Source organism: Macaca nemestrina, chromosome 7 (genome assembly GCF_043159975.1).
Source record: "Macaca nemestrina isolate mMacNem1 chromosome 7, mMacNem.hap1, whole genome shotgun sequence".
Taxonomy (NCBI): Eukaryota; Metazoa; Chordata; class Mammalia; order Primates; family Cercopithecidae; genus Macaca; species Macaca nemestrina.
This window is the reverse complement of record NC_092131.1, coordinates 58,419,858-58,443,647: the sequence shown is the minus strand read 5'-3', so window position 1 is coordinate 58,443,647 and position 23,790 is coordinate 58,419,858. Positions and strand designations below refer to the sequence as shown.

Below are 23,790 nucleotides of genomic sequence, written 5' to 3'. Positions count from 1 at the left end.
CAGAGCAAGACTCTGTCTCAAAAAAAAAAAAAAAAAAAAAAACCTTTTAAAATGCAGAGGTGAACTCACAAGAAAGGGGTATACTGGGGGCAGGTGCTAAGTGGGAACTGAAAAACCAGAGGCTGTCCTGGGGCTATTTGTCCTGCTAAGTAATATTAAATATAACCTGGATTCCAAAGGGAGCAAGAGACAAGCCTTTGGGCAACAGACAAACCTTTGTATTTAATTAAATTGTGAAGAGTAGAAATCCATGAAGGTTTTTGGGAGAAATTAAATACAGCATCTGAGACTTGAGTTCTAGACCTCTTTAGTCTAACATTGACTATCTATGAGGTCATGGTCAAATAGTGTACCTTTACTCTTAATTCCATTCCCTCTTGTGCGAAATGAGAGAATTGAAGTAAAATATCTGTAATCGACATTTCAGCTCTAAAACTTGAGGATTCTATGATAGGATATCCCTTTACAAATTTAATTTGGCTGCAGTATGGATGGTGGATTATTACAACAGCCTCCTGATACATCTGCTTTCAGGCTTGCTCTACCTCCAAAATCATCTTTTTACTGACCACAAGAACCTTTCCTGATCAGGTCTGAATTTTATCTTTTTTAAAATTTTTCAAAGGTTTTCCAGAACTTTCAGAGCCTGGGGGACAGGGTGTGAACCTGTCTCAAAAAAAAAAAAAAAAAAATACTGTGTTAAATGAATGAATAAATGTATTGAAGCAAGAAGACCTTGTAAATTTTGCAACAGCTCTGTAGCAAAGTAATGCAGCTCTGAATTGATACGGCAGTGCTAAGAATGGAAAGGTGGTCATTCATTAGTAAATAATCATGGAAACACAATCTATAAGACATAATCAAAGAGTGTCACTGAAGAAAGGCAGCACTGAGAGGAGTGAAATTTGCAGATACCAGGATGAAATCACTTTTGTCAGAACCAAACAAAATAGGGCCAGAAAGGCACAAAGGAAGGGGCTCATGTTTGTATGTCTGAGATAAGAACTGTTCCTGAAGACTTTCTAAAAGCTCCACAAGAGATCAGTTCGCATCCTTCACACATGTCCTCCTTTGCACAGTCGGCAGGTTTCAGACATATACATGTTTCTATGACAAAGCTTATCATTCTTTAGGACTGCAGTAATTTAGATAAGATGCTCTTAAAAGAACACTTGCCCAGTAACAGCATCTCCACTAATGAAATGATGACAACTCTGGCTCTGAGCCTCTGGAACCAATGAACTCTGTTCATTGAACAGAACTCTTGCTTCTGTTTCCAAGCAGCTTTATTTGAACTTGCCCTTTTTGCCAATAAAAGCTTCCTTTTACCCTTCCCTCACTGGACATACTTTTGGCTTGCCATTTCATGCATCCGGAATTCTAATATTCTCTTCCCATTCCTGAATAAATTCAACATATTTGGAGACATTTTTCTCCAGTCTTTTTTTTCCTTGACATTGAAAGAGGTCTGATGCTTAGGTTCATATTTGTTAACTATTTAGCTGTACTGAGTCTTAGATGATTTTTACCACTAAAATAAAAAAAAAAAAAAAAAAAAAAACTAACTCCAACATCTGGATCCAATGTGCTAGGGCAAGCAAGTCTACATTGTCCATAGCTTCTGACCTAGTTCTTTAAGAATCTGATGTGGGCGGGGCATGGTGGCTCATACCTGTAATCCGAGTGCTTTGGGAGGCTGAGGCAGGAGGACACCTTGAGGCCAGGAGGTCAAGACCAGACTAGGCAACATAGCAAGAACCCCCATCCCTAGCAAAAAGTGAAAAAAAAAAAAAAGAAAAGAAAACCACACACATCTGGCCATGGTGGCACGCACCTGTAGTCTCAGCTACTCGGGAGGCTAGGGCAGGAGGATGGCTTGAGCCCAGAAGTTTGAGGTTGCAGTGAGTTATGAATGTTGCCACTGTACTCCAGCCTGGGTGAAACCCTGTCTCCAAAACTAAACTAAAAAAAAAAATTCTGATGTGACTGTGATTTTATTAGCTCAAATCTAGTGAGCTACAATGCGAGCAAAGTTCACTATGACTACAAATGAAAAGTTAAAGAAATCCATTATCACCAGGGCGCGGTGGCTCACACCTGTAATCCCAGCACTTTGGGAGGCCGAGGAGGGTGGATCACCAGAGGTCAGGAGTTCGAGACCAGCCTGGCCAACATGGTGAAACCCCGTCTCTACTAAAAACACAAAAATTAACCGGGCGTGGTGACGGGCACATGTAGTCCCAGCTACTCGGGAGGATGAGGCAGGAGAATCGCTTGAGCCCGGGAGACTGAGGTTGCAGTGAGCTGAGATCTTGCCACTGCACTCGAGCCTGGGAAACAGAGGGGAGGGGAGGGGAGGGGAGAGGAGGGGAGGGGATTCAATCCAAGGGAATCCATTATCTGTTGAATGCCTAGTATGTGCCAGAAAGCCAGGGAAATAAACGAAAAGTGCAATTGGAGCTTGCAAAAAGGAAGGTCAAGATGCTAAAGAAGGTTTAGCGGAAACTGAACTGGAATTTGATAATATTAATTAGTATGAACAAAACAGAGAGAAAAGAATGTAGTTTGTAGGCCAGGTAGAAGAGAAACTAATTTTATAGAAGAAAAACAAATCTAAATGTTTTATCTCTTATTTCTCTTGTCAAAAACTTGTAACCCAATTATTTTAAACTCCTTATGTATTTCCATTTTCAGTCTGTCTACAAGGGAAACTAACTCGAGGTAATTAAGGGTAGAGATCAAAGAACAGATTTTATTTGTATGGTGGTAATGTTCAAAGGGCTCTTTGCTTCACAAGCAATCCACTAAGACCAAAACCTTTAGGTGTACTCTAGAGTGTCAGATCCAAGTATTTAAACCATTAAATTTGGGTGGACAAAGGGGAGGATGTGGAAAGGGAAATGAGATATCAAAAACTGATAGATGTTTAAAAAAGAGGTAGTTTTGAAACTACCTCTTTTTTGAGACTGACAGGAAGACAGGTTTTCGGCAGTATATACCACTGTTTCACTCGAAAATCACCGTTGAACTGTTACGTAACTTTCACCTATTTATTTAATTACTGAATCCATGCTTCAACAACCCAAGCCTAAGTAACACCAAATAAAGGATTGAGATTGAAGCTTTTCTTTTTTTTTTTTTTTGAGACAAGGTATCGCTCTGTCGCCCAGGCTGGAAGGCAGTTTCCGCTCACGGCAACTTCGGCCTCCCAGGCTCAAGCTGGGACTACAGGCGCGCGCCGCCCCGCCCAACTAATTTTTTTTTCTTTCTTCTTTTTTTTTTTTTTTTTGAGAGTCTTGCTCTGTCGCCCAGGCTGGAGTGCAGTGGCACGATCTCGGCTCACTGCAACTTCCGCGTCCTGGGTTCAAGCGATTCTCCTACCTCAGCTTCCCGAGTAGCTGGGACTACAGGCAGCGCCACCACGCCCTGCCTCCCAAACTGTTGGGCTTCAGGTGTGAGCCACCGCGCCCGGCCTAGCTAATTTTTTAATTTAAATATTTCGTGGAGACAAGGTCTCACTATTGCCCAGGCTAATCTCGAACTCCTGGGCTAAGCGATCCTCCTGCCTCGGGCCTCCCAAATTGTTGGGCTTACAGGCGTGAGCCACTGCACCACGCCGGCAGAACATTTCTACTCTAATGAAAATTTCTGTATTTTTAGTAGAGACGGGGTTTCACCATGCTGGCCAGGCCGGTCTCCAACTCCCGACCTCAGGCGATTCTCCCACCTCGGCCTCCCAAAGTGCTGGGATTACAGGCGTGAGCCACCGCGCCCGGCCTAATTTTTTAATTTAAACTTTTTGTGGAGGCAAAGGGCTCACTATTGCCCAGGCTAATCTCGAACTCCTGGGCTAAGCGACCCTCCGGCCTCGGGCCTCCCAAATTGTTGGGCTTACAGACGTGAGCCACCGCGGCCGGCCTAGCTAATTTTTTAATTTAAATTCTTTGTGGAGACGAGGTCTCACTATTGCCCAGGCTAATCTCGAACTCCTGGGCTAAGCGACCCGCCTGCCTCGGGCCTCCCAAATTGTTGGGCTTACAGGCGTGAGCCACCGCACCTGGCAGAACATTTCTAATGAACAGTTTTTAGTTTTCCTAGTTCCCAACTGTACTTGGAAGTTGAGTCCATTTAATGTACTTGTAATAATTTAGGCTGTTTTATTTTTTCTATATTATTACCCTCTCAAAGAACAAAAGCAGGTAACTCCTATAAAGTCTAATAGTCTGAAAATTGTAGTGTCCGTTTTCTCTTTAAGCATAAGGTTAAGTTTTGCTAAATGCTGAGTAGCGTTTTAATGCTCTACTAGATGTACATGTAAGAATACTAAATGGAGGGGAAGTTAATTTTTTTTTTGAGTCGAGATGGGGTCTCACTGTGTCACTCAAGCTGGAGTGCCAGTGCGTGATTATGGCTCACCGCAGTCTGTCGACCTCTCTAGGCTCAAGTGATCCTCCCAAGTAGCTGGTACTACAGACACGCGCCACAATGCCCGGCTAATTTTTTTGTATTTTTTCGTAGAGACGGGGTTTTGCCATGTTACCCAAGCTGGTCTTGAACTCCTGGGCTCAAGTGACCTGCCTGCCTCAGCCCCCCAAAGTGCTGGGATTACAAGCGTGAGCCACCGCCGCCGGCCATAATTTTATTTTAATCACTATTTTTCAGAAACCATTACGTCTTAAAGAATTAGGAATTGACCGACACCGCAGGTTCAACATGTAAATAGGGACGCTCATTTGAGAATAAGCCACATTTTGTCACAGTTGTATTGAAAAATCGGTATTTCTGAACGTCATTTTACCATTACGGAAGTATAACTCAAACAAAATAAAATGTTTACTATACAGCTAGGACTAGGTTAAGGCGAAAGAGGCGCCTAGAGCACAAATTTTAAGGAGGCAAGACTACTACCCCGACAGTGAACGCCTCCTTAACACTTGCTCCCCAGGCGCTTCCCACTCCCCAGCCGGGCCCCGCCCTAGTTCAATCAATCAAGAAAATCAAGAGTACGAAGGCCTTGTGCGGTCTGGATGGTCTTTCCACGTCTCACGTGCAGTTAAGCCAGTCACAGTCCATCCACCCTACTCGCCATGGAAAATTATTTGTTCAGCAGGAATTAACAAGTCAAATACAGCCATATAAAGCCCCCCTCCGACGTGCCAGGTTTGCCTCCGGAGAGCAGCCACCAAAACCACCAAAAGCCCGTCCGCGCCGGGAAATGAGCCCTCGCTGGGTTGGCGGGCCACGCGGACAGTTCTAAATCCCTTTCCCCGTAACGCAGACGCACACCTGCCTTCCCTTGGGAAACAGCGGCCCAACGTGCGCCGGCAACGCGTAAAGCGTCAACAGCTGAAACCCTCGGAATCCGCCCCAAACAGAAACAACCACCCCTGCCAGCTGCGCGCTCGGGGGAAAAGACGTTGCGCCCCCGCCGATTGCCGGTTTCCGGGGGCGCGAGCCCGGATCTCAAGTGGTCAGTCCCGGTACGCAGCCACGGCGAGGACCCGGCGCTGCGAAGGGAGAAGGGAAGCCGTTTCCCGCGGGCTTCATAGAGCCACCGTATTAAGACAGCACCCGTCGCGGACAAGTCCAACAGGCAGGCGGATCCGCGGGCAGCCCGCGTGCGCGAGGACCCCGGTGGCGGCGCTGGGTGGCGGGAAGGAGGAAGTTTCAAAGCCAGGTGGCCTGGTTGTGGCCTCTGGGCGAGATGAAGCTACACTGTGAGGTGGAGGTGATCAGCCGGCACTTGCCCGCCTTGGGGCTTAGGAACCGGGGCAAGGGCGTCCGAGCCGTGTTGAGCCTCTTTCAGCAGACTTCCAGGAGTCAGCCGTCGGCCCGAGCCTTCCTGCTCATCTCCACCCTGAAGGACAAGCGCGGGACCCGCTATGAGGTGCGTGAAGTGGGCAGGCCCTGTCAGCCTCGCGTTCTTCTCAGAAGCCGAGACGCGGGCCGCCCTCGGTCCTCATGCGCTCGCCTGCTCCCGAGGCGAGAGCCTGCCTTGGGGGTTCCTGAACTCCCAGCCCTGAGACCTACTACCAACCGGACCCCAGGGTCCTGTGCGTCTTCCTACGGACCCGAAAGAAGAAAGCTTTTGAGAGTGCACCTTTTCGATATTTATCCTCCCCACTTTTACGACTTTGAATTTACAGTGTTGCTATTTAGTAGTGGATGGCAATCCCGCCTGTTTCAAGCTTCTGAAATTTTGCGTGAAACAACTGCAAATGAAGCCGCTGTCCAATTGGGGAACAGTAAAATAACTGCACTTCTGTTCAGTGAATTTTTTCTCCCACAGTATTTTCCTTAGCTTAAAAAAGGAGGTCATAGCATCCTGCACTTCCCTTGTCTTGATATTTGTTATAAGTACTTGTTTAATAACGCTCTCTCATTAGATTGTCAACTCTAAGTGTAGTTACCCAGTCAGTCTTATTCATTGCTATGTCCCAAGACCCTATTAGAGTACCTGGTACATAGTGGGTTGTGACTCAATAGTTGTTGAAATCTAAAGCAGATGCAACAGCAATCATTAATTTTTTAAAATTTTAAATATTCCATTTATATAGATGATAGTCATTAAAATTTTTTTGAGCATCCATTATGTGTCAGTCACCGTTCTTGCACTCAGGATAGAATAGCAAAGGAGACAAGATTCCTGCTCTCATGGAGTTTGTATATAATCTACTGGGAGGTGTGCCCACCCCAGGCTAATGGACTGAAGTTATGAAGGCAAGTAACTACTATTGACAACTCTACCTACAATTACATAGTTGGAATGGGAGAAGAGGAGCATTCTCTCAAAACATGGTGATCCTGTTCTCAAAGGAGAGTTACTGGACAGACAGAGCAGTAACATCCACTACCAGCTAGATGGGGAGTATAACTTCCCAACTGCTTAAAAAAAAAAAAACAAAACTTTAAAACTTGGCCAGGCGCTGTGGCTCATGCCTGTAATCCCAGCACTTCGGGAGGCCCAGGCAGGCAGATCACTTGAAGCCAAGAGTTCTAGACCCGCCTGGCCAACATGATGAAACCCTGTTTCTACTAAAAATACAAAAATTAACCGGGCATGGTGGCATGCACCTGTAATCTGAGCTACTAGGAAGGCTGAGTCAGGAGAATTGCTTGAACCTGGGAAGCGGAGGTTGCAGTGAGCCAAGATTGGCACCACTTCACTCCAGCCTGGGCGAGAGTGAGACTCCATCTCAAAAAAAACAAAACAACTGTTTTTTGTTTGTTTGTTTGTTTTGAGAAGGAGTCTCATTCTGTTGCCCAGCCTGGAGTACAGTGGTGTGATAAAAAGCTTTAAAACTTAAAACTATGAAAACACTCAGACTCAAGGACTAAAAGCCAAACCAAAGTCTGGCAAAGTGACTGGCACATTCTAGTTGTAATAAATGTTACTGAGTAACAATAGTTAATTTTGTTCTTTTTTCCCACTGGTTTTATGCAGCTAAGGGAGAACATTGAGCAATTCTTCACCAAATTTGTAGATGAGGGGAAGGCCACTGTTCGGTTAAAGGAGCCTCCTGTGGATATCTGTCTAAGTAAGGTATGGTATTAAAAACATTAATGGTTAATGTTTGGCTGTATTTTCTAGAAACAGAATCTTGTTCTGTCACCCAAGCTGAAATACATTGGCACAGTCATAGCTCACTGCAGCCTTGAACACCTAGGCTCAAGCGAGCCTCCTAAATATCTGGGACTACAGATGTACCTCACCACTCCCGGCTAATTTTTTAAAATAACTTTTTGTAGAGACAGAGTCTTGATATGATGTTGCCCAGGCTGCCCTCAAACTTCTGGCCTCAAGCGATCCTCCTGCCTCAGCCTCCCAAAGTGTTGGAATTACAAGCATGAGCCACGATGCTCGGCCTGGCATGTATTTTCTTTCCTTCTTTTTCTTTTTTTTCTTTTTTGAGACGGAGTTTCGCTCTTGCTTCCCAGGCTGGAGTGCAGTGGCACGATTTTGGCTCACTGCAACCTCTGCCTCCTGGGTTCAAGTGATTCTCCTGCCTCAGCCTCCTGAATAGCTGGGATTACAGACATCTGCCACCATGCCTGGCTGATTTTTTTTTTTTTTTTTTTTTTTTTTGTATCTTTAGTAGAGACAGGGTTTCACCATGTTGACCAGGCTGGTTTTGAACTTCTGACCTCAGGCGATCCACCCACCTCAGCCTTCCAAAGTGCTGGGATTACAGGTGTGAGCCACTGTGCCTGGCCTGGCGTGTATTTTCTTTACAGAAGGCTGTTTGCACATTCTGATATTCCATTTGCTGAACAGGGACAGACTCTTGCAGGTTTGTTTGAAGAGGCAATGGCACAAGAGGTAGCTTCCCAAATATGCTTGTGTGCCTTCTAAAAGGGCAAAGTCTGCCTCAGTAAGATTCCCAGGATGGGAAGAAAACTGAGTTTGCTTCTGTGCTGAAGATGGAGCCCTAGGGTATTCTTAGACTGGAACTCCATAAGACAACTGCACAGGTCTACATTTTGCCAGCTAAACCACAGGTTACAAACCTTAAGTTTGGTGTAATAAAAGAGGAAAAAATTCAATTAGAACTATCTTGTATTTTATTTACTGTAATCATTCTTTTTACTTTTTTTTTTTTTTTTTTGAGATGGAGTCTCACTCTGTCACCCAGGTTGGAGTGCAGTGGGAAGAGCTTGGCTCACTGCAACCCACAGCTGGGTGCCACTACTCCTGGTGAATTTTTGTATTTTTTTTTTTTTTTTTTTGAGACGGAGTCTCACTCTGTCGCCCGGGCTGGAGTACAGTGGCCGGATTTCAGCTCACTGCAAGCTCCGCCTCCCGGGTTTACGTCATTCTCCTGCCTCAGCCTCCCGAGTAGCTGGGACTATAGGCGCCCGCCACCTTGCCCGGCTAGTTTTTTGTATTTTTTTAGTAGAGACGGGGTTTCACTGTGTTAGCCAGGATGGTCTCGATCTCCTGGCCTCATGATCCGCCCGTCTCGGCCTCCCAAAGTGCTGGGATTACAGGCTTGAGCCACCGCGCCCGGCCGAATTTTTGTATTTTTAGTAGAGATGGGGTGTCACTACATTGCCCAGGCTGATCTTGAACTGAGCTCAGGCTCAGCCTCCCAAAGGGCTGGGATTACAAGTGTGAGCCACCATGCCTGGCCCCTACTGTAATCACTTTTTTTTGTTGTTGTTGTTTGAGACAGAGAGACTGTCTCTCCCTGTCACCCAGGCTGGAGTGCAATGGTGCGATCTCAGCTCACTGCAACCTTCGCCTCCTGGGTTCAAGCGATTCTCCTGCCCCAGCCTCTGAGTAGCTGGGATTACAGGCACGTGCCACTATGCCCAGCTAACTTTTTGTATCTTTAGTAGAGATGGGTTTCACCATGTTGGCCCAGGGGTTTCAAACTCCTGACCTTGTGATCCGCCCACCTCAGCCGCCCAAAGTGCTGGGATTATAGGCGTGAGCCACCGCGCCCAGACTGTAGTCATTCTTTTTTTTTTTTTTTTGAGAGGGAGTCTCGCCCAGGCTGGAGTGCAGTGGCCGGATCTCAGCTCACTGCAAGCTCCGCCTCCCGGGTTTACGCCATTCTCCTGCCTCAGCCTCCCGAGTAGCTGGGACTACAGGCGCCTGCCACCGCGCCTGGCTAGTTTTTTTTGCATTTTTTAGTAGAGACGGGGTTTCACCGTGTTAGCCAGGATGGTCTCGATCTCCTGACCTCGTGATCCGCCCGTCTCGGCCTCCCAAAGTGCTGGGAGGCCAGGCTTGAGCCACCGCGCCTGGCCCAGTCATTCTTATGAAAACATAAACCGAGGCTGGTGCCATAGCTCACACCTCTAATCCCAGCACTTTGGAAGGCCAAGACTGGTGGATCACTTGACCTCAGGAGTTCAAGTCCAGCCTGGGCAACATGGTGAAACCCTATTTCCACACACAAAAAAAGAAAAGCCAGGTGTGGTTTTCGTATCTGTAGTCCCAGCTACTTGGGAGCCAGAGGTGGGAGGATCACTTGACCCTTGGAGGCACAGGTTACAGTGTGCCAAGATTGCACCACTGCACTCCAACCTGGGCGACAGAGTCAGACCCTGTCTCAAACAAAACAAAACAAAAATACCATAAACTGGTTGGGTGCAGTGGCTCACACCTGGGAGGCCAAGGCAGGAGGATCACTTAATCCCACAAGTTAGAAGCTGGAGGCCAGACGAGGTGGCTCACGTATATGATCCCAGCACTTTGGGAGCCCTAGGTGGATGGATTGCTTGAATCCAAGTGTTCAAGATCAGCCTGGGTGACATGGTGAAACCCCATCTCTACAAAAAAATTAGTCAGGCACGGTGGTTGTACACCTGTAATCTCAGCTACTTGGGTGGCTAAGGTGGAGGGTCACCTGAACCTGGAAGGTCAAGGCTGCAGTGAACTGTGATTGCAGTCACTGCACTCCATCCTGGTTGATAGAGGAAGACCCTGTCTCAAAAAAAAGTTAAAGGCTTCAGTGAATTATGATTGTGCCACTGTACTCCAGCATGGGTGACAGAGCAAGACCCTTTCTCAAACAAAAATATATAGATCTTTAGAATTTTAAAACTGGTGGGGTTTTTCTGCCCTCTCTCACCTTTTCCTCTTTCCCTTCCCGGTGGGTGGAAACAATGTCTCATTCAACCTTACTTTTTTTTTTTTTTTTTTTGTGAGATAGGGTCTCACTCTGTCACTTAGGCTGGAGTGCAGTGAAACCATCACAGCTCACTGTAGCCTCGACCTTCCAGGCTCAGGTGATCCATCCTTCTCAGCCTCCCAAGTAACTGGGACTATAGGGGCACAACACCATGCCCAGCTAATTTTTTTTGTGTTGGTAGAGACAGGGTTTCAGCTTGTTGCACAGGCTGGTCTCAAACTTCTGGGCTCAAGCAATCTGCCCATGGTGGCCTCCCAAAGTGGTGACATTACAGGCATGATCCACCACATCTGGCCCAACTGTGCATTATTCTTAACTCCAAGCAAAGTGCTTTGCAACATTAAAAGTTTGATAACTAAGGAGTTTAGATTGAATGGGATCATTTTGTCCATTTGATCCTCCTTGTGATTTTTATTTTTTTCTTGACTTGCAGCTTATTCTTTCACTAATTCCTCCTTTCTATCTAAAAACAAGCTGAGATCTGACTGATTTAAAAAAAACAAATTTCTAGAAAGACAAGGCTGAATTCATTGTCTCCACTTTTTATCTTTTGACCTTTACTTTTACTGGTTTACTGAAAACACTGCCTCAGAGATCAATGATCTTTTCACTTGTCTGTCACGGTATCATTTCTCATTATTTTTGCACTCTGTAGAATTTGACAATGATAATTACCCTTTTCTTAATAAAACTCTTTTCTTGGTATCTATGATAGGGCACTATGGGTTTTCTTAGTCACTTCTTTGTCTCCTGCTTCCAGCAATGTTTTTTTCTATACCCAGAATAAAGGCTTTATTTCAGCCCTCTGCTGTTTTCTGTCATACCTGCCTTCCGTTTGATAGCTCAGCTGTTATGTGGGTGACTCCCAAGTCTGTGAGCCAGTATGCTTTATAGTACCTAGTTGACCCAGGTCTTCTCCAGACTTTTCCCTACCCTGGTTCATTGTGTACAGTGCTACCAAAATAGTATTTAGCTCTTGTCATGTAACTTTCATGCTTAAAATCCTTCCACTTTAAGCTGGCATCTGAGCTCATTTACAATCTGTCCTCATATTATATTTCCAATCTTTTGCTCTACATGGCTTCCATATTCCAACAAAAATTAGCTTTTTTTTTTTTTTTTGATATGGGGTCTTGCTCTGTTGCCCAGGCTGCCGTGCAGTAGTATGATCATGGCTTACTGCAACCTCTGCCTCCCAGTTTCAAGCAACTCTTCTGCCTCAGCCTACCGAGCAGCTGGGATTACAGGTGCCTGCCACCATGCCCCGCTAATTTTTATATTTTTAGTAGAGACGGGGTTTCACCATGTTGGCCAGGCTGGTCTTGAACTCCTAACCTTAGGTGATCCACCCACCTCAGCCTCCCAAAGTGCTGGGATTACAGGCGTGAGCCACCACTCCTAGCCTTTTTGTTTGTTTGTTTGTTTGTTTTTGTTTTGAAATGGAGTTTCACTTGTGTCACCCAGGCTGGAGTGCAGTGGTGTGATCTCGGCTCACTGCAATCTCTGTCTCCCAGGTTCAAGCATTCTCCTGCTTCAGCTTCCTGAGTAGCTGGGATTACAGGTGTGCGCCACATTGCCTGGCTAATTTTTATATATTAGTAGAGAAGGGGTTTCACCATGTTGGCCAGGCTGGTCTCAAACTCCTGACCTCAAGTAATCTACCTGCCTCGGCCTCCCAATGTTTTGGGATTATAGGCGTTGAGTCACTACACCTGGCCTTAAATTCAATTTTTTTTTTTTTTTTTTTTTAATTTTTCAGATGGAGTCTTGCTCTGTTGCCCAGCCTGGCGTGCAGTGGCATGATCTTGACTCAGTGCAACCTCCATCTCCTGGGTTCAAGCGATTCTCCTTCCTCAGCCTCCGAAGTAGCTGGGATTACAGGCACGCGCCACCACACCCAGCTAATTTTTGTATTTTTAGTAAAATCGGGGCTTCACCATGTTGGCCAGGCTGGTCTCAAATTCCTGACCTCAATTGATCCACCTGCCTCGGCCTCCCAAAGTGCTGAGATTACAGGTGTGAGCCACTGCACCCCACCTAAACTCAAATCTTAAGTGGAATATTCAATCCTTTCCTGTCTTATTTTATACTCTTATGATTTCCCTTTATTTTTGTTAATTTTTGTTTTTTGAGACAGTCTTACTCTGTTGCCCAGGCAAGAGGGCAGTGATACTATCATGCTTACTGCAGCCTCTACTTCCTAGGCTTAGGTGATTGTCCCACCTCAGCCTCCCAAAGTGTTGGCATGATTTCCCTTTGAACAGTTTTATTTAGAATGTGTCCCTCCATGTAATTTTTTTTCAAAAACTTTTAAACTTGAAATTTAGTCAAAGTACTAAGAAAAGTTTTACAGCCAATTTCAATAAATCATTGTATCATATTCATAAGAAATGCTATAGAATTTGTTATGGGAAGAACTAGCATGTATGCATTATCTCCAGTGGAATTTATAATTCTACAACTTTTATTTATTCAGGCCAATTCCAGCAGTTTAAAAGGTTTCCTTTCAGCTGTGAGACTGGCTCATAGAGGCTGTAAGGTTGATATACCAGTTTCAACATTCACACCAGTGAAGACTTCAGAATTTGAAAACTTTAAAACTAAAATGGTTATCACATCCAAAAAAGACTATCCTTTAAGTAAGAACTTTCCATATTCCTTGGAACATCTTCAGACTTCTTACTGTGGGCTTGTCCGAGTTGATATGCGTATGCTTTGCTTAAAAAACCTTAGGAAATTAGACTTGAGTCACAACCATATAAAAAAGCTTCCAGCTACAATTGGAGACCTCATACACCTTCAAGAACTTAACCTGAATGACAATCACTTGGAGTCATTTAGTGTAGCTTTGTGTCAGTCTACACTCCAGAAGTCACTTCGGACTTTGGACCTCAGCAAGAACAAAATCAAGGCACTCCCTGTGCAGTTTTGCCAGCTCCGGGAACTTACAAATTTAAAACTTGACGATAATGAATTGATTCAATTTCCTTGCAAGATAGGACAACTAATAAACCTTCGCTTTTTGTCAGCAGCTCGAAATAAGCTTCCATTTTTGCCTAGTGAATTTAGAAATTTATCCCTTGAATACTTGGATCTTTTTGGAAATACTTTTGAACAACCAAAAATCCTTCCAGTAATAAAGCTGCAAACACCATTAACTTTATTGGAATCTTCTGCACGAACCATATTATATAATAGGTAAGATTTTAATAGTCATATAATGTGGTGTCTTTGATAGCATTCTAATATTCTCATCAAACTCAGAGTAATAAAGTCTAACATTGCTTACAATACTATGCACAGTCTAACCCTTTGCTGTAATAGTCTTCTTGCTGTTCTTTACCTCTACTTAGAATGATTTTTCTCCAGGAAGTCTCGTAGCTCACTCCCTCACTTCATTCCGTTCTCTGCCCAAGTGTCATCCCAGAAAGGTCTTACCTGTCCATTCTATCTAAATTTTATTTCTTACCTCCTTACATTGCTTGATTTTTTTTTTTTTTTTTTTGTCATAGGACTCATTGCCTATTTTATATATATATATATATATATATATATATATATTTTTTTTTTTTTTTTTTTGAGACGGAGTCTCACTCTGTCCCCCTTGCTGGAGTGCAGTGGCCGGATCTCAGCTCACTGCAAGCTCCGCCTCCCGGGTTCAGGCCATTCTCCTGCCTCAGCCTCCCGAGTAGCTGGAACTACAGGCGCCCGCCACCTCGCCCGGCTAGTTTTTTTGTATTTTTTAGTAGAGACGGGGTTTCACTGTGTTAGCCAGGATGGTCTCGATCTCCTGACCTCGTGATCCACCCGTCTCGGCCTCCCAAAGTGTTGGGATTACAGGCTTGAGCCACCGCGCCCGGCCGCCTATTATATATTTTTAAACATTTTTTTTTTTGGTTTACTGTCAGTTTTCCCCACTAGAATGTAAGATCCACGAGCACGTGGATGTTGTTTTATTCTCCACTATTTCCCTGGGATCTAAACTGTATCCCCTGCTCCTAGCATATATTAAGCACTCAATAAGTAGTTAAAGGAATGAATGACATTGTTTCTCAAAGTGTGCTCCCCAGACCAGCAGGATCTGCATCACCTAGGAACTTCTTAGAGATGCAAGTTCTAACATTCCAGACCTACTGAATCAGAAACTGAGAGTGGGGTCCAGCTATCTGTGTTTTAGTGAGTCCTCCAGATGATTTTCATGTACTGTAAAATTAGAGAGTTGGCACAGTGATGAAGTATGGTCTTTGGAGTCAGACTTGGGTTTGATTCCTGGCTTCACCACTTTGTATGACTTTAACCTCTTTTTTTTTGAGACAGGGTCTCACTCTGTTGCCCAGGCTGGAGTGCAGTGGTCCAATCTCAGCTCACTGCAACTTCTGCCTCCCGGATTCAAGCGAATCTGCTGCCTCAGCCTCCTGAGTAGCTGGGATTACAGGTGCCCGCCACCATGCCTGGCTCATTTTTGTATTTTCATTGTATTTATTTGTTTGAGACAGAGTCTCACTGTGTCACCGACGGTGGAGTGCAATGGCGCCATCTCGGCTCACTGCAACCTCTGCCTCCCGAGTTCAAGCGATTCTCCTGCCTCAGCCTCTTAAGTAGCTGAGATTACAGGCACCCACCACCACACCTGGCTAATTTCTTTTGTATTTTTAGTAGAGACGGGGTTTCACTATGTTGTTCAGGCTGGTCTTGAACTCCTGATCTCGTGATCTGCCCACCTTAGCCTCCCAAAGTGCTGGAATTACAGGTGTGAGTCACCACGCCCGGCCTTATTGTTTTAATTTTTGAGATGGAGGCTTGTTCTGTCGCCCAGGTTGGAGTGCATTGGCATGATCTTGGCTCAACTATAACCTCTGCCTTCTGAGTTCCAGCAATTTTCCTGCCTCAGCCTCTCTAGTAGCTGGGATTACAAGCATGTGCCACCACACACAGCTGATTTTTGTATTTTTAGTAGAGACGGAGCTTCACCATGTTGACCAGGCTGGTCTCCAACTCCTGACCTCAGGTGATCTGCCTGCCTCGGTCTCTCAAAATGCTGGAATTACAAGTGTGAGCCTCTCAAAGTGCTGGGATTACAGGCGTGAGCCACCACGCCCGACCTATTTAACCTCTTTGATTCCATTTTCTCAGCTGTGAAACAGGAACAATAATACCCACCTGACAGAGTTGTGACAATAAATGAGATAATGTAATGCCAAAGCATTTGGCATATAGTAGGATTCAGTAGCTGTTGGTTCTCTTCTCTTTGTCTTTAAACAACACTAACTGCATTTGGTTTCATGACACCCTGAGCGCCAGATTCATTTTGTTCAGGCTTTCTGTATTTTTTTTTTTTTTTGAGATAGAGTTTCGCTCTTGTTGCCCAAGCTGCAGTGCAGTGCCCAAGCTTGAGTGCCTCCTGGGTTCAAGTGATTCTCCCGCCTCAGCCTCCCAAGTAGCTGGGATTACAGGCACCCACCACCATGGTCGGCTAATTTTTTGTATTTTTAGTAGAGATGGGGTTTCACCATGTTGGCCAGGCTGGTTTTGAACTCTTGGCCTCAAGCAATCCACCTGGCTCGGCCTCCCAAAGTGCTAGGATTACAGGTGTGAGCCACCATGCCCAGCCATTGTTCAGGCTGCTTTTTATTTTTTGAGACGATCTCTCTCACTGTTGCCTGGGCTGGAGTGCAATGGCATGATCTCAGCTCACTGCAGCCTCTGCCTCCCAGGTTCAAGCAGTTCTCCTGCCCCAGCCTCCCAAGTAGCTGGGATTACAGGCACCCACCACTATGGCCGGCTAATTTTTTGTATTTTTATTAGAGGCGGGGTTTCATTATGTTGGCCAGGCTAGTCTTGAACTCCTGACCTTGTGATCCACCTGCCTTGGCCTCCCAAAGTGCTGAGATTACAGATGTGAGCCACCGCACCCGGCCTGTTTAGGCTTCTTGAATGCATGTGTGGAAGCTAAGATGTGGACCAAAGTATTACTGAGAGCCTATAAAATGGTAGAAAGATCATATTTCAAATAAGAAATTCTTAACTTTTTTAGGGGGAAGGGGCTCTTAAAACTGACCAAAGTTAAGGATCCAGAAAACTGTACACATGAGTACACAGAATGTTGCATAAAATGAGCCTGGTTCCCACTCAAACTCAGTCCAGTCATCTCCTTGCCATCCCCAGTGTAAGAACGCTTATTCTAAACCAATGGTTCTCAGACGTTACTTCAAATTTAGAATAACCTGAGAAACATTTAAAACATCTGAAGGCCAGGTGCAGTGGCTCACGCCTGTAATCCCAACATTTTGGGAGGCCAAGGCAGGCGGATCACGAGGTCAGGAGTTCGAGACCAGCCTAACCAACATGGTGAAACCTTGTCTCTACTAAAAATACAAAAATCAGCCAGGCGTGGTGGCGTGCACCTGTAATCCCAGCTACTCAGGAGGCTGAGGCGGGAGAATCACTTGAATCCAGGAGGCAGAGGTTGCAGTGAGCCAAGAAGGCACCACTGCACTCCAGCTTGGGAGTGGAGATTGAGACTCCATCTTAATCAATCAATCAATTAATAAAATCACCAGAAGTGATACTGATGATTCAGGGTAAATCCACTGATTTGAAGGAACTCCAAATGGTATCTTTTGGCAGTGAGGTGCACCTGAGGCTATTGTTTCTCTAAGCCATACATAAAAGAAATTGTACATAAAAGAAATTGTAAGGCGGGGCGTGGTGTCTCATGCCTATAATCTGAGCACTTTGGGAGGTCGAGGTGGGTGGATCACTTGAGGCCAGGAGTTTGAGACCAGCGGGACTAATATGGTGAAATCCTGTCTCCACTAAAAATATAAAAATTAGCCAGGTGTCATGGCAGGCACCTGTAATCTCAGCTACTGGGGAGGCTGAGGCAGGATAATTGCTTGAACCCAGGAGCTGGAGGTTGTAGTGAGCCGAGATTGTACCCCTGCACTCCAGCCTGGGCTACAGAGCGAGACTGCATCAAAAAAAAAAAAAAGGAATTGTATTTATTCAAATTTGAAAATTATGTCCAAATGAGAAATGTTATAGTTTTGATTTGAAAAGACTAACAAGTTGGCTAAATGATCAGGTAAAAACATGCTAAAGTCCAACACGAAAAAGTACAAATTTGGAAGGAAAAAAAAGATCAAAATATAGTATAATTGGCAAGGCAAAATTTGGCAGAATAGTAATTTATTAGTGCTGAATGATTTCGCATTATAGCATTTATATTGCTTTTTAAATCTTACCCCATTAATATAGCTTTCTTGTAAGACGACCAAACCTTTGCTGAAGTATAATTTTGCATGTTTTAAGCTCCCTTGTTTTAAAAAGTATATAGATTTAAAGCTGTGACACCAATATCTATTATCTAGCTGTTGATAAATGGCTCTAACTACTGGTTACAAGCATACAGTTATGATCTATTAGGAAAATATGTGGGAATTTAAGTTATGCCAGATAGAAAATACAGTTTTTAACTATTATCTGTTTCCTCAGACTAGAACCATCTATCCTGAAAGAGATTAACATAAACATGTGAGAGACATTCCCTGGCAGAGTTTTTTTAAAAAATGGTTACTTACACAAGCAACAGATTAATACAGTTTTTTATGAAAAATTTAAAAATTGGCCGGGCGCGGTGGCTCAAGCCTGTAATCCTAGCACTTTGGGAGGCCGAGACGGGTGGATCACAAGGTCAGCAGATCGAGACCATCCTGGTTAACACGGTGAAACCCTGTCTCTACTAAAAAATACAAAAAACTAGCCGGGCGAGGTGGCAGGCGCCTGTAGTCCCAGCTACTCGGGAGGCTGAGCCAGGAGAATGGCGTAAACCTGGGAGGCGGAGCTTGCAGTGAGCTGAGATCTGGCCACTGCACTCCAGCCTGGGCGACAGAGCTAGACTCCGTCTCAAAAAAAAAAAAAAAAAGAAAAATTTAAAAATTGCAAATAGGGCCATCCTAGATCCCCTACCAAAGGTAATCGCTGTTTTTATTTGAAATGTGTATTTTTTCAGACTTTTCTGATAGGGTTTTAAACTCTCATTTTAAGTTATAAGGCTAGGCTTGCTTGTTTGTTGAAAAATATCTGAGCACCTATTATGTGCCAGCCTAAGCTAGATACTAGAGAAACAACAAAGAGCAAGACAATGTGTGGGAGGCAAAGTGGCTGGGGCATGGTTGTGTGTAGCGGGGACATTTGGGCAGTGAGCAGGCAATCTCAAGACTGTCTTTTAGTGTCTTGTGGGTGATTTAAAAACTTCGAGGCCCAGCGCAGTGACTCTTGCCTGTAATCTCAGCACTTTGGGAGGCCGAGGTGGGCGAATCACTTGAGGTCAGGAGTTCAAGACTAGCCTGGCCAACATGGTTAACCGCCGTCTCTACTAAAAATGCAAAAATTAGCCGGGAATGATGGTGTGTGCCTGTAATCCCAGCTACTTGGGAGGCTGAGGCAGGAGAATCACTTGAACCCTCGAGGTGGAGGTTGCAGTGAGCTGGGATTGCACCACTGCACTCCAGTCTGGGCAACAAAACGAGACTCCATGTCAAAAAAAAAAGTTTAGGCCAGGCACGGTAGCTCACACTTGTAATCCTAGCACTTTTGGAGGCTGAGGCTGGCAGATCACTTGAGGTCGGGAGTTTGAGACCAGCCTGGCTATCATGGTAAAACCTTGTCTCTACTAAAAATACAATACAAAAAAAAATTAGCTGGGCGTGATGGTAGGCGCCTGTAATCCTAGCTACTTGGGAGGCCGAGGCAAAAGAATTGCTTGAACCCAGGAGGCAGAGGTTGTAGTGAGATGGCACGCCACTGTACTCTAGCCTGGGTGTCAAAGCGAGACTATGTCTCAAAAAATAAAAATAGAAAGTTTGACTTGGGCACCATTGAAGGGTTTTAAGTGTGAGTGAAATGCCTTAAGCAAGGTAAGGTTAGCCTTACTTGCCCAGCCACTAAAGTAAAACTCATGTCCCAAGTAACATGTATTTTAAATTTGTCTTACAGAGTTTAAATTTCCCTTTTGAACAGTTGATCCCTGAAAGAGCCTATATAAAGGACAGGTGACTTTTTCATTCTGTTTAGGAAGTTATGCTATTAAGTGGTTGTGCTGGAAGATATTTTATGGTGTCATATCTGAAGTTTACAATACATCATATGCTGTATTTTAGTATATTTTAAATATACTAATCACTTAATAAAGTAATTTTATTTTTCATTGTTACAATTCCATGTCCTAATAATTCGTGTCCTGAATCTAGTAACATGTTATAAAATATTTTTATCATTCTTTCCAATAGGATTCCATATGGCTCTCATATCATTCCATTCCATCTCTGCCAAGATTTGGATACCGCAAAAACCTGTGTTTGTGGAAGATTCTGTCTGAACTCTTTCATTCAGGGAACTACTACCATGAATCTGCATTCTGTTGCCCACACTGTGGTCTTAGTAGATAATATGGGTGGTACTGAAGCACCTATTGTCTCTTATTTCTGTTCTCTAGGCTGTTATGTAAATTCCTCTGATATGTTAAAGTAATGGGTGAGACCAGAAAAAGAAATTTCAATAACATATCAGTTTGGGATGCAAGTATGATTTTGCGACGTCAAATTGGAGTAAGGGAAGATTTCTGTATAGTTGCTGGAGAGGAGGAATGTGTATAGTTACTCATTTGACTCCAAAACTTTTATTAAAACCAATTTTAATTTCACTGTGGGGTTAACTTTTTTTTAGTTTATTGTACTTGTGTTTATTTCAGCCTAAAGTTTCCAAGATGGGTTGTGGAGTTTTCTTTTAATGTTAAACAGATATTGATCCCAGTTACTCTGTTGATAAGAATTTTACCAACTTTCTTCTTGCATTTCAGTTAAACACATCTGAGTTTCTGTGTGCAGAAAATATCTGTTGGAGGGCTAATATGTCCTAAATTATAGTGAAAACTTGTTTATTATGAAATTATATGTAAGTTTTTAAGCATGCCACTTTTTGTGTTTCAGATACATTATTCTACATGTGGAATTTACATTTACCAAGCAAAACATAGGAATTGTTTCGGGAAAGACTTCAGCTTTCATAATTTTTAAAAATGTTCCCATAGTAATTGTTGTGATTTCTTTTTTTGTTTTTGTTTTTCTGAGATGGAGTCTCTGTCTCCCAGGATGGAGTGCAGTGGCGCAATCTCGGCTTACTGCAGCCTCTGCCTCAGCCTCCTGCATAGCTGGGGTTGCAGGTGCACGCCACCATACCCAGCTAATTTTTTGTATTTTTCAGTAGAGACGGTATTTCACCATGTTGGCCAGGCTGGTCTCGAACTCCTGACCTCAAATGATCCACCCATCTGAGCATCCCAGAGTGCTGGGATTACAGGCTTGAGCCACCGTGCATTGGGATTGGGTGGGATGGGAACGGGAACAGAAAATTGCTACTTTTTTTTTTTTGAGACAGAGTCTCACTCTGTCACCCAGGCTGGAGTGCAGTGGCATGGTCTCGGCCCATTGCAACCTCCACCTCCCAGGTTCAAGCGATTCTGCTGCCTCAGCCTCCCGATTAGCTGGGACTACAGGCGTATGCCACCACACTCAGCTAATTTTTTTGTATTTTTAGTGGAGACAGGGTTTCACTATGATGGCCAGGCTGGTCTCGAACCCCTGACCTCGTGATCCGCCTGCCTCGGCCTCCCAAAGTGCTGGGATTGCAGGTGTGAGCCACCGCGCCCGGCGAAAAATTGCTACGTTTTGCTGATTACATTTTGTATTATTAGGGTGGGTTTTTAAATTATTTTTGTCACATCAATATACCAGCTAAATGGTGATTTGGGCCCGGTGCAGTGCCTCACTCCTGTAATCCCAACACTTCAGGAGGTCGAGGCGGGCAGATTGCTCGAGCCCAGGAATTCGAGACCAGCCTGGGCACCAAGACAAAATCCTATCTCTACAAAAAATACAAAACTTAACTGAGCATTGTGGCGTACGCCTTTAGTCCCAGCTACTCTGGAGGCTGAAGTAGGAGGATCACTTGAGCCTGGGAGATTGCAGTAAGCCAAGATCATGCCACTGCACTCCAACCTGGGTGACAGATGGAGACCCTGTCTCAAAAAAAGATGACGTGAACTAGCATGAGGAATGGAAAAATAACCAACTTGAAAGACTCATGGAAAATAAAACCAGTATTAACTTTTTCATTCTGTTCATTCCCACTGACCTATCATGGAAAATAGAACCAGTATTAACTTTTTCATTCTGTTCATTCCCACTGACCTACCTCAAGTCAGCCTCTCCACCAGAACATTGCAATAACCTCAGACTGGTTTTTGTGAACAAAGGAAAGAATAAAAGTTACTGGAGAAAAGCCCTCTCCAGTGTTAACATAATATAATTGCTGTTTTGGGCTTGTTAGCAGGGTCTCTAAGATTATTTCTTACAAAATAATTAACTGCCTTTGTCTCCCTAAAATGTTTATTTGAGGCATTTTTTTTTTCTTTTTTGAAAGTTCAGATATTTCTGAGTAGATGCAATTTCTTTTTGTTTTTGTTTTTTGAGATAGTCTTGCTCTGTCACCCAGACTGGAGTGTGATGGCATGGTCTCGGCTTACTGCAACCTCCGCTCTGCCTCCCGAGTTCAAGTGATTCTCCTGCCTCAGCCTCCCAAGTAGCTGGGATTACAGGCATGTGCCACCACGCCTGGCTAATTTTTGCATTTTTAGTAGAGACAGGGTTTCACTATGTTGACCAGGCCGGTCTCGAACTCCTGACCTCGTGATCCACCCTCCTTGGCCTCCCAAAGTGCTGGGGTTACAGGCATAAGCCACCGCGCCTGGCCATCTAATTTTTGTATGTTTAGTAGAGTTTTCACCATGTTGGTCAGGCTGGTCTCGAACTCCTGACCTCAAGTGATGCGCCCACCTCGGCCTCACAAAGTGCTGGGGTTACAGGCATGACCCACTGCACCCAGCCATTCCAGGTGTTTTATAAGCATTTATTCTTTACAAATCATCCTACGAAGGAAGTACTATGAACCCAGATCAGATTTTAAGCCCAGGCTACTGTCTTCTAGTTAATTCACTTTTGGTCTTTAAAACCAAGAATTCTCTAAGTAAAATATTTTAGGATTTTCTAAACTTGTAGGTTGGTGAGGGATTGTCCATAAATATTACAAAACAGCTGCATTAAAACGTTCTTTAAAAAGTGATGGGAGGCCAGGTGAGGTGGTTCACGCCTGTAATCCCAACACTTTGGGCTGAAATGGGTGGATCCTTTGAGCCCAGGAATTCGAGATCAGCCTGAGCCACATGGCAAAACTCCCTCTCTATAAAAAATAAAAAATTAGCCGAGCATGGTGCTGCGTGCCTGCAGTCCCAGCTACTAGGAAGGCTGAGGTGAGAGGATAGCTTGAGCCTGGGAGGTCAAAGCTACAGTGAGCAGAGTAAGCCACTGCACTCAAGTCTGGGCAACAGAGCAAGACCCTGTCTCCAAAAAAGTAAAAAGTGATGGTGATGTATTTAAAAATAAACTTGTATACATGATTTTTACAATCAACAAATGCAGCTATAGTCGTCAGTTATTGGGATTATGTGCAAACCATGTTACTCCTAGACACCCTAGCCCTTTGCATTCTCTTATTCAGTCATTCCCATGTATCTTAGTCAACTTAAATTCATATACAAAAGGCAGAAATTGCCCTCTTATAACCCATACCTTTTCCCAGCTTTTCATTTGATGCTGAACTTTTCTTGCCTTTCATAATTACAAGGCTCAATTTTTTTCATTGTGAATTTCAACCTTTTTGTTTTCAGTTTATAACTCCCAAACCTTCCCAACTGTCAGTAAGTTCTGGCCAAGCACAGTAGCAGACACTGTAATCCCAACACTTTGGGAGGCTGAGATGGGAGAATTGCTTGAGCCCGAGAGTTGAGACCAGCCTAGACCAACATAGTGAGACCCCATCTTAAAAAAAATGCCAGGCAAATTTGCCAGGCATGGTGGTGCCCAACTACTCCAAGGCTAAGGTAGGACCTATAGAGCCTGAAAGGCCACAGTGAGCCACGAATGTGCCACTGCACGCCAGCGTGACAGTGACAGATTGTCTTAAAAAAAAATTTCCGTACCTCCTAGAGTGTTCTGAGAGGTTCAAAAAACAAAATTTATGCTATCTTGGACTT

General features: G+C 44.3%; 1 protein-coding gene across 2 annotated transcripts; it reads left to right on the top strand.

The window, feature by feature from the left end:
- The first annotated feature begins 5,248 nt into the window (after positions 1–5,248).
- LOC105481865 (leucine rich repeat protein 1) lies at positions 5,249–20,343 on the top strand. Of its 2 annotated transcripts, XM_011741663.3 has the most exons (4): positions 5,252–5,887; positions 7,445–7,543; positions 13,117–13,838; positions 19,931–20,343. In XM_011741663.3, exons 1-4 carry the CDS (start codon positions 5,705–5,707, stop codon positions 20,169–20,171), a joined length of 1,245 nt encoding a protein of 414 aa, XP_011739965.2. In that variant the 5' UTR covers positions 5,252–5,704; the 3' UTR covers positions 20,172–20,343. The 2 variants fall into 2 exon arrangements, with proteins under 2 accessions (XP_011739967.1, XP_011739965.2); XM_011741665.3 differs by lacking the exon at positions 13,117–13,838 and having other exon boundaries at positions 5,249–5,887.
- The last annotated feature ends 3,447 nt before the right edge of the window (positions 20,344–23,790 follow it).

What these genes read in the sequence shown, in the direction of transcription:
- LOC105481865 (XM_011741663.3), top strand. Translation starts at nt 5,705, where the DNA reads ATGAAGCTACACTGTGAGGTGGAGGTGATCAGCCGGCACTTGCCCGCC. An exon ending in AGCGCGGGACCCGCTATGAG is followed by an intron (nt 5,888 to 7,444) that starts GTGCGTGAAGTG and finishes GGTTTTATGCAG; the next exon opens with CTAAGGGAGAACATTGAGCA. An exon ending in CGAACCATATTATATAATAG is followed by an intron (nt 13,839 to 19,930) that starts GTAAGATTTTAA and finishes TCTTTCCAATAG; the next exon opens with GATTCCATATGGCTCTCATA.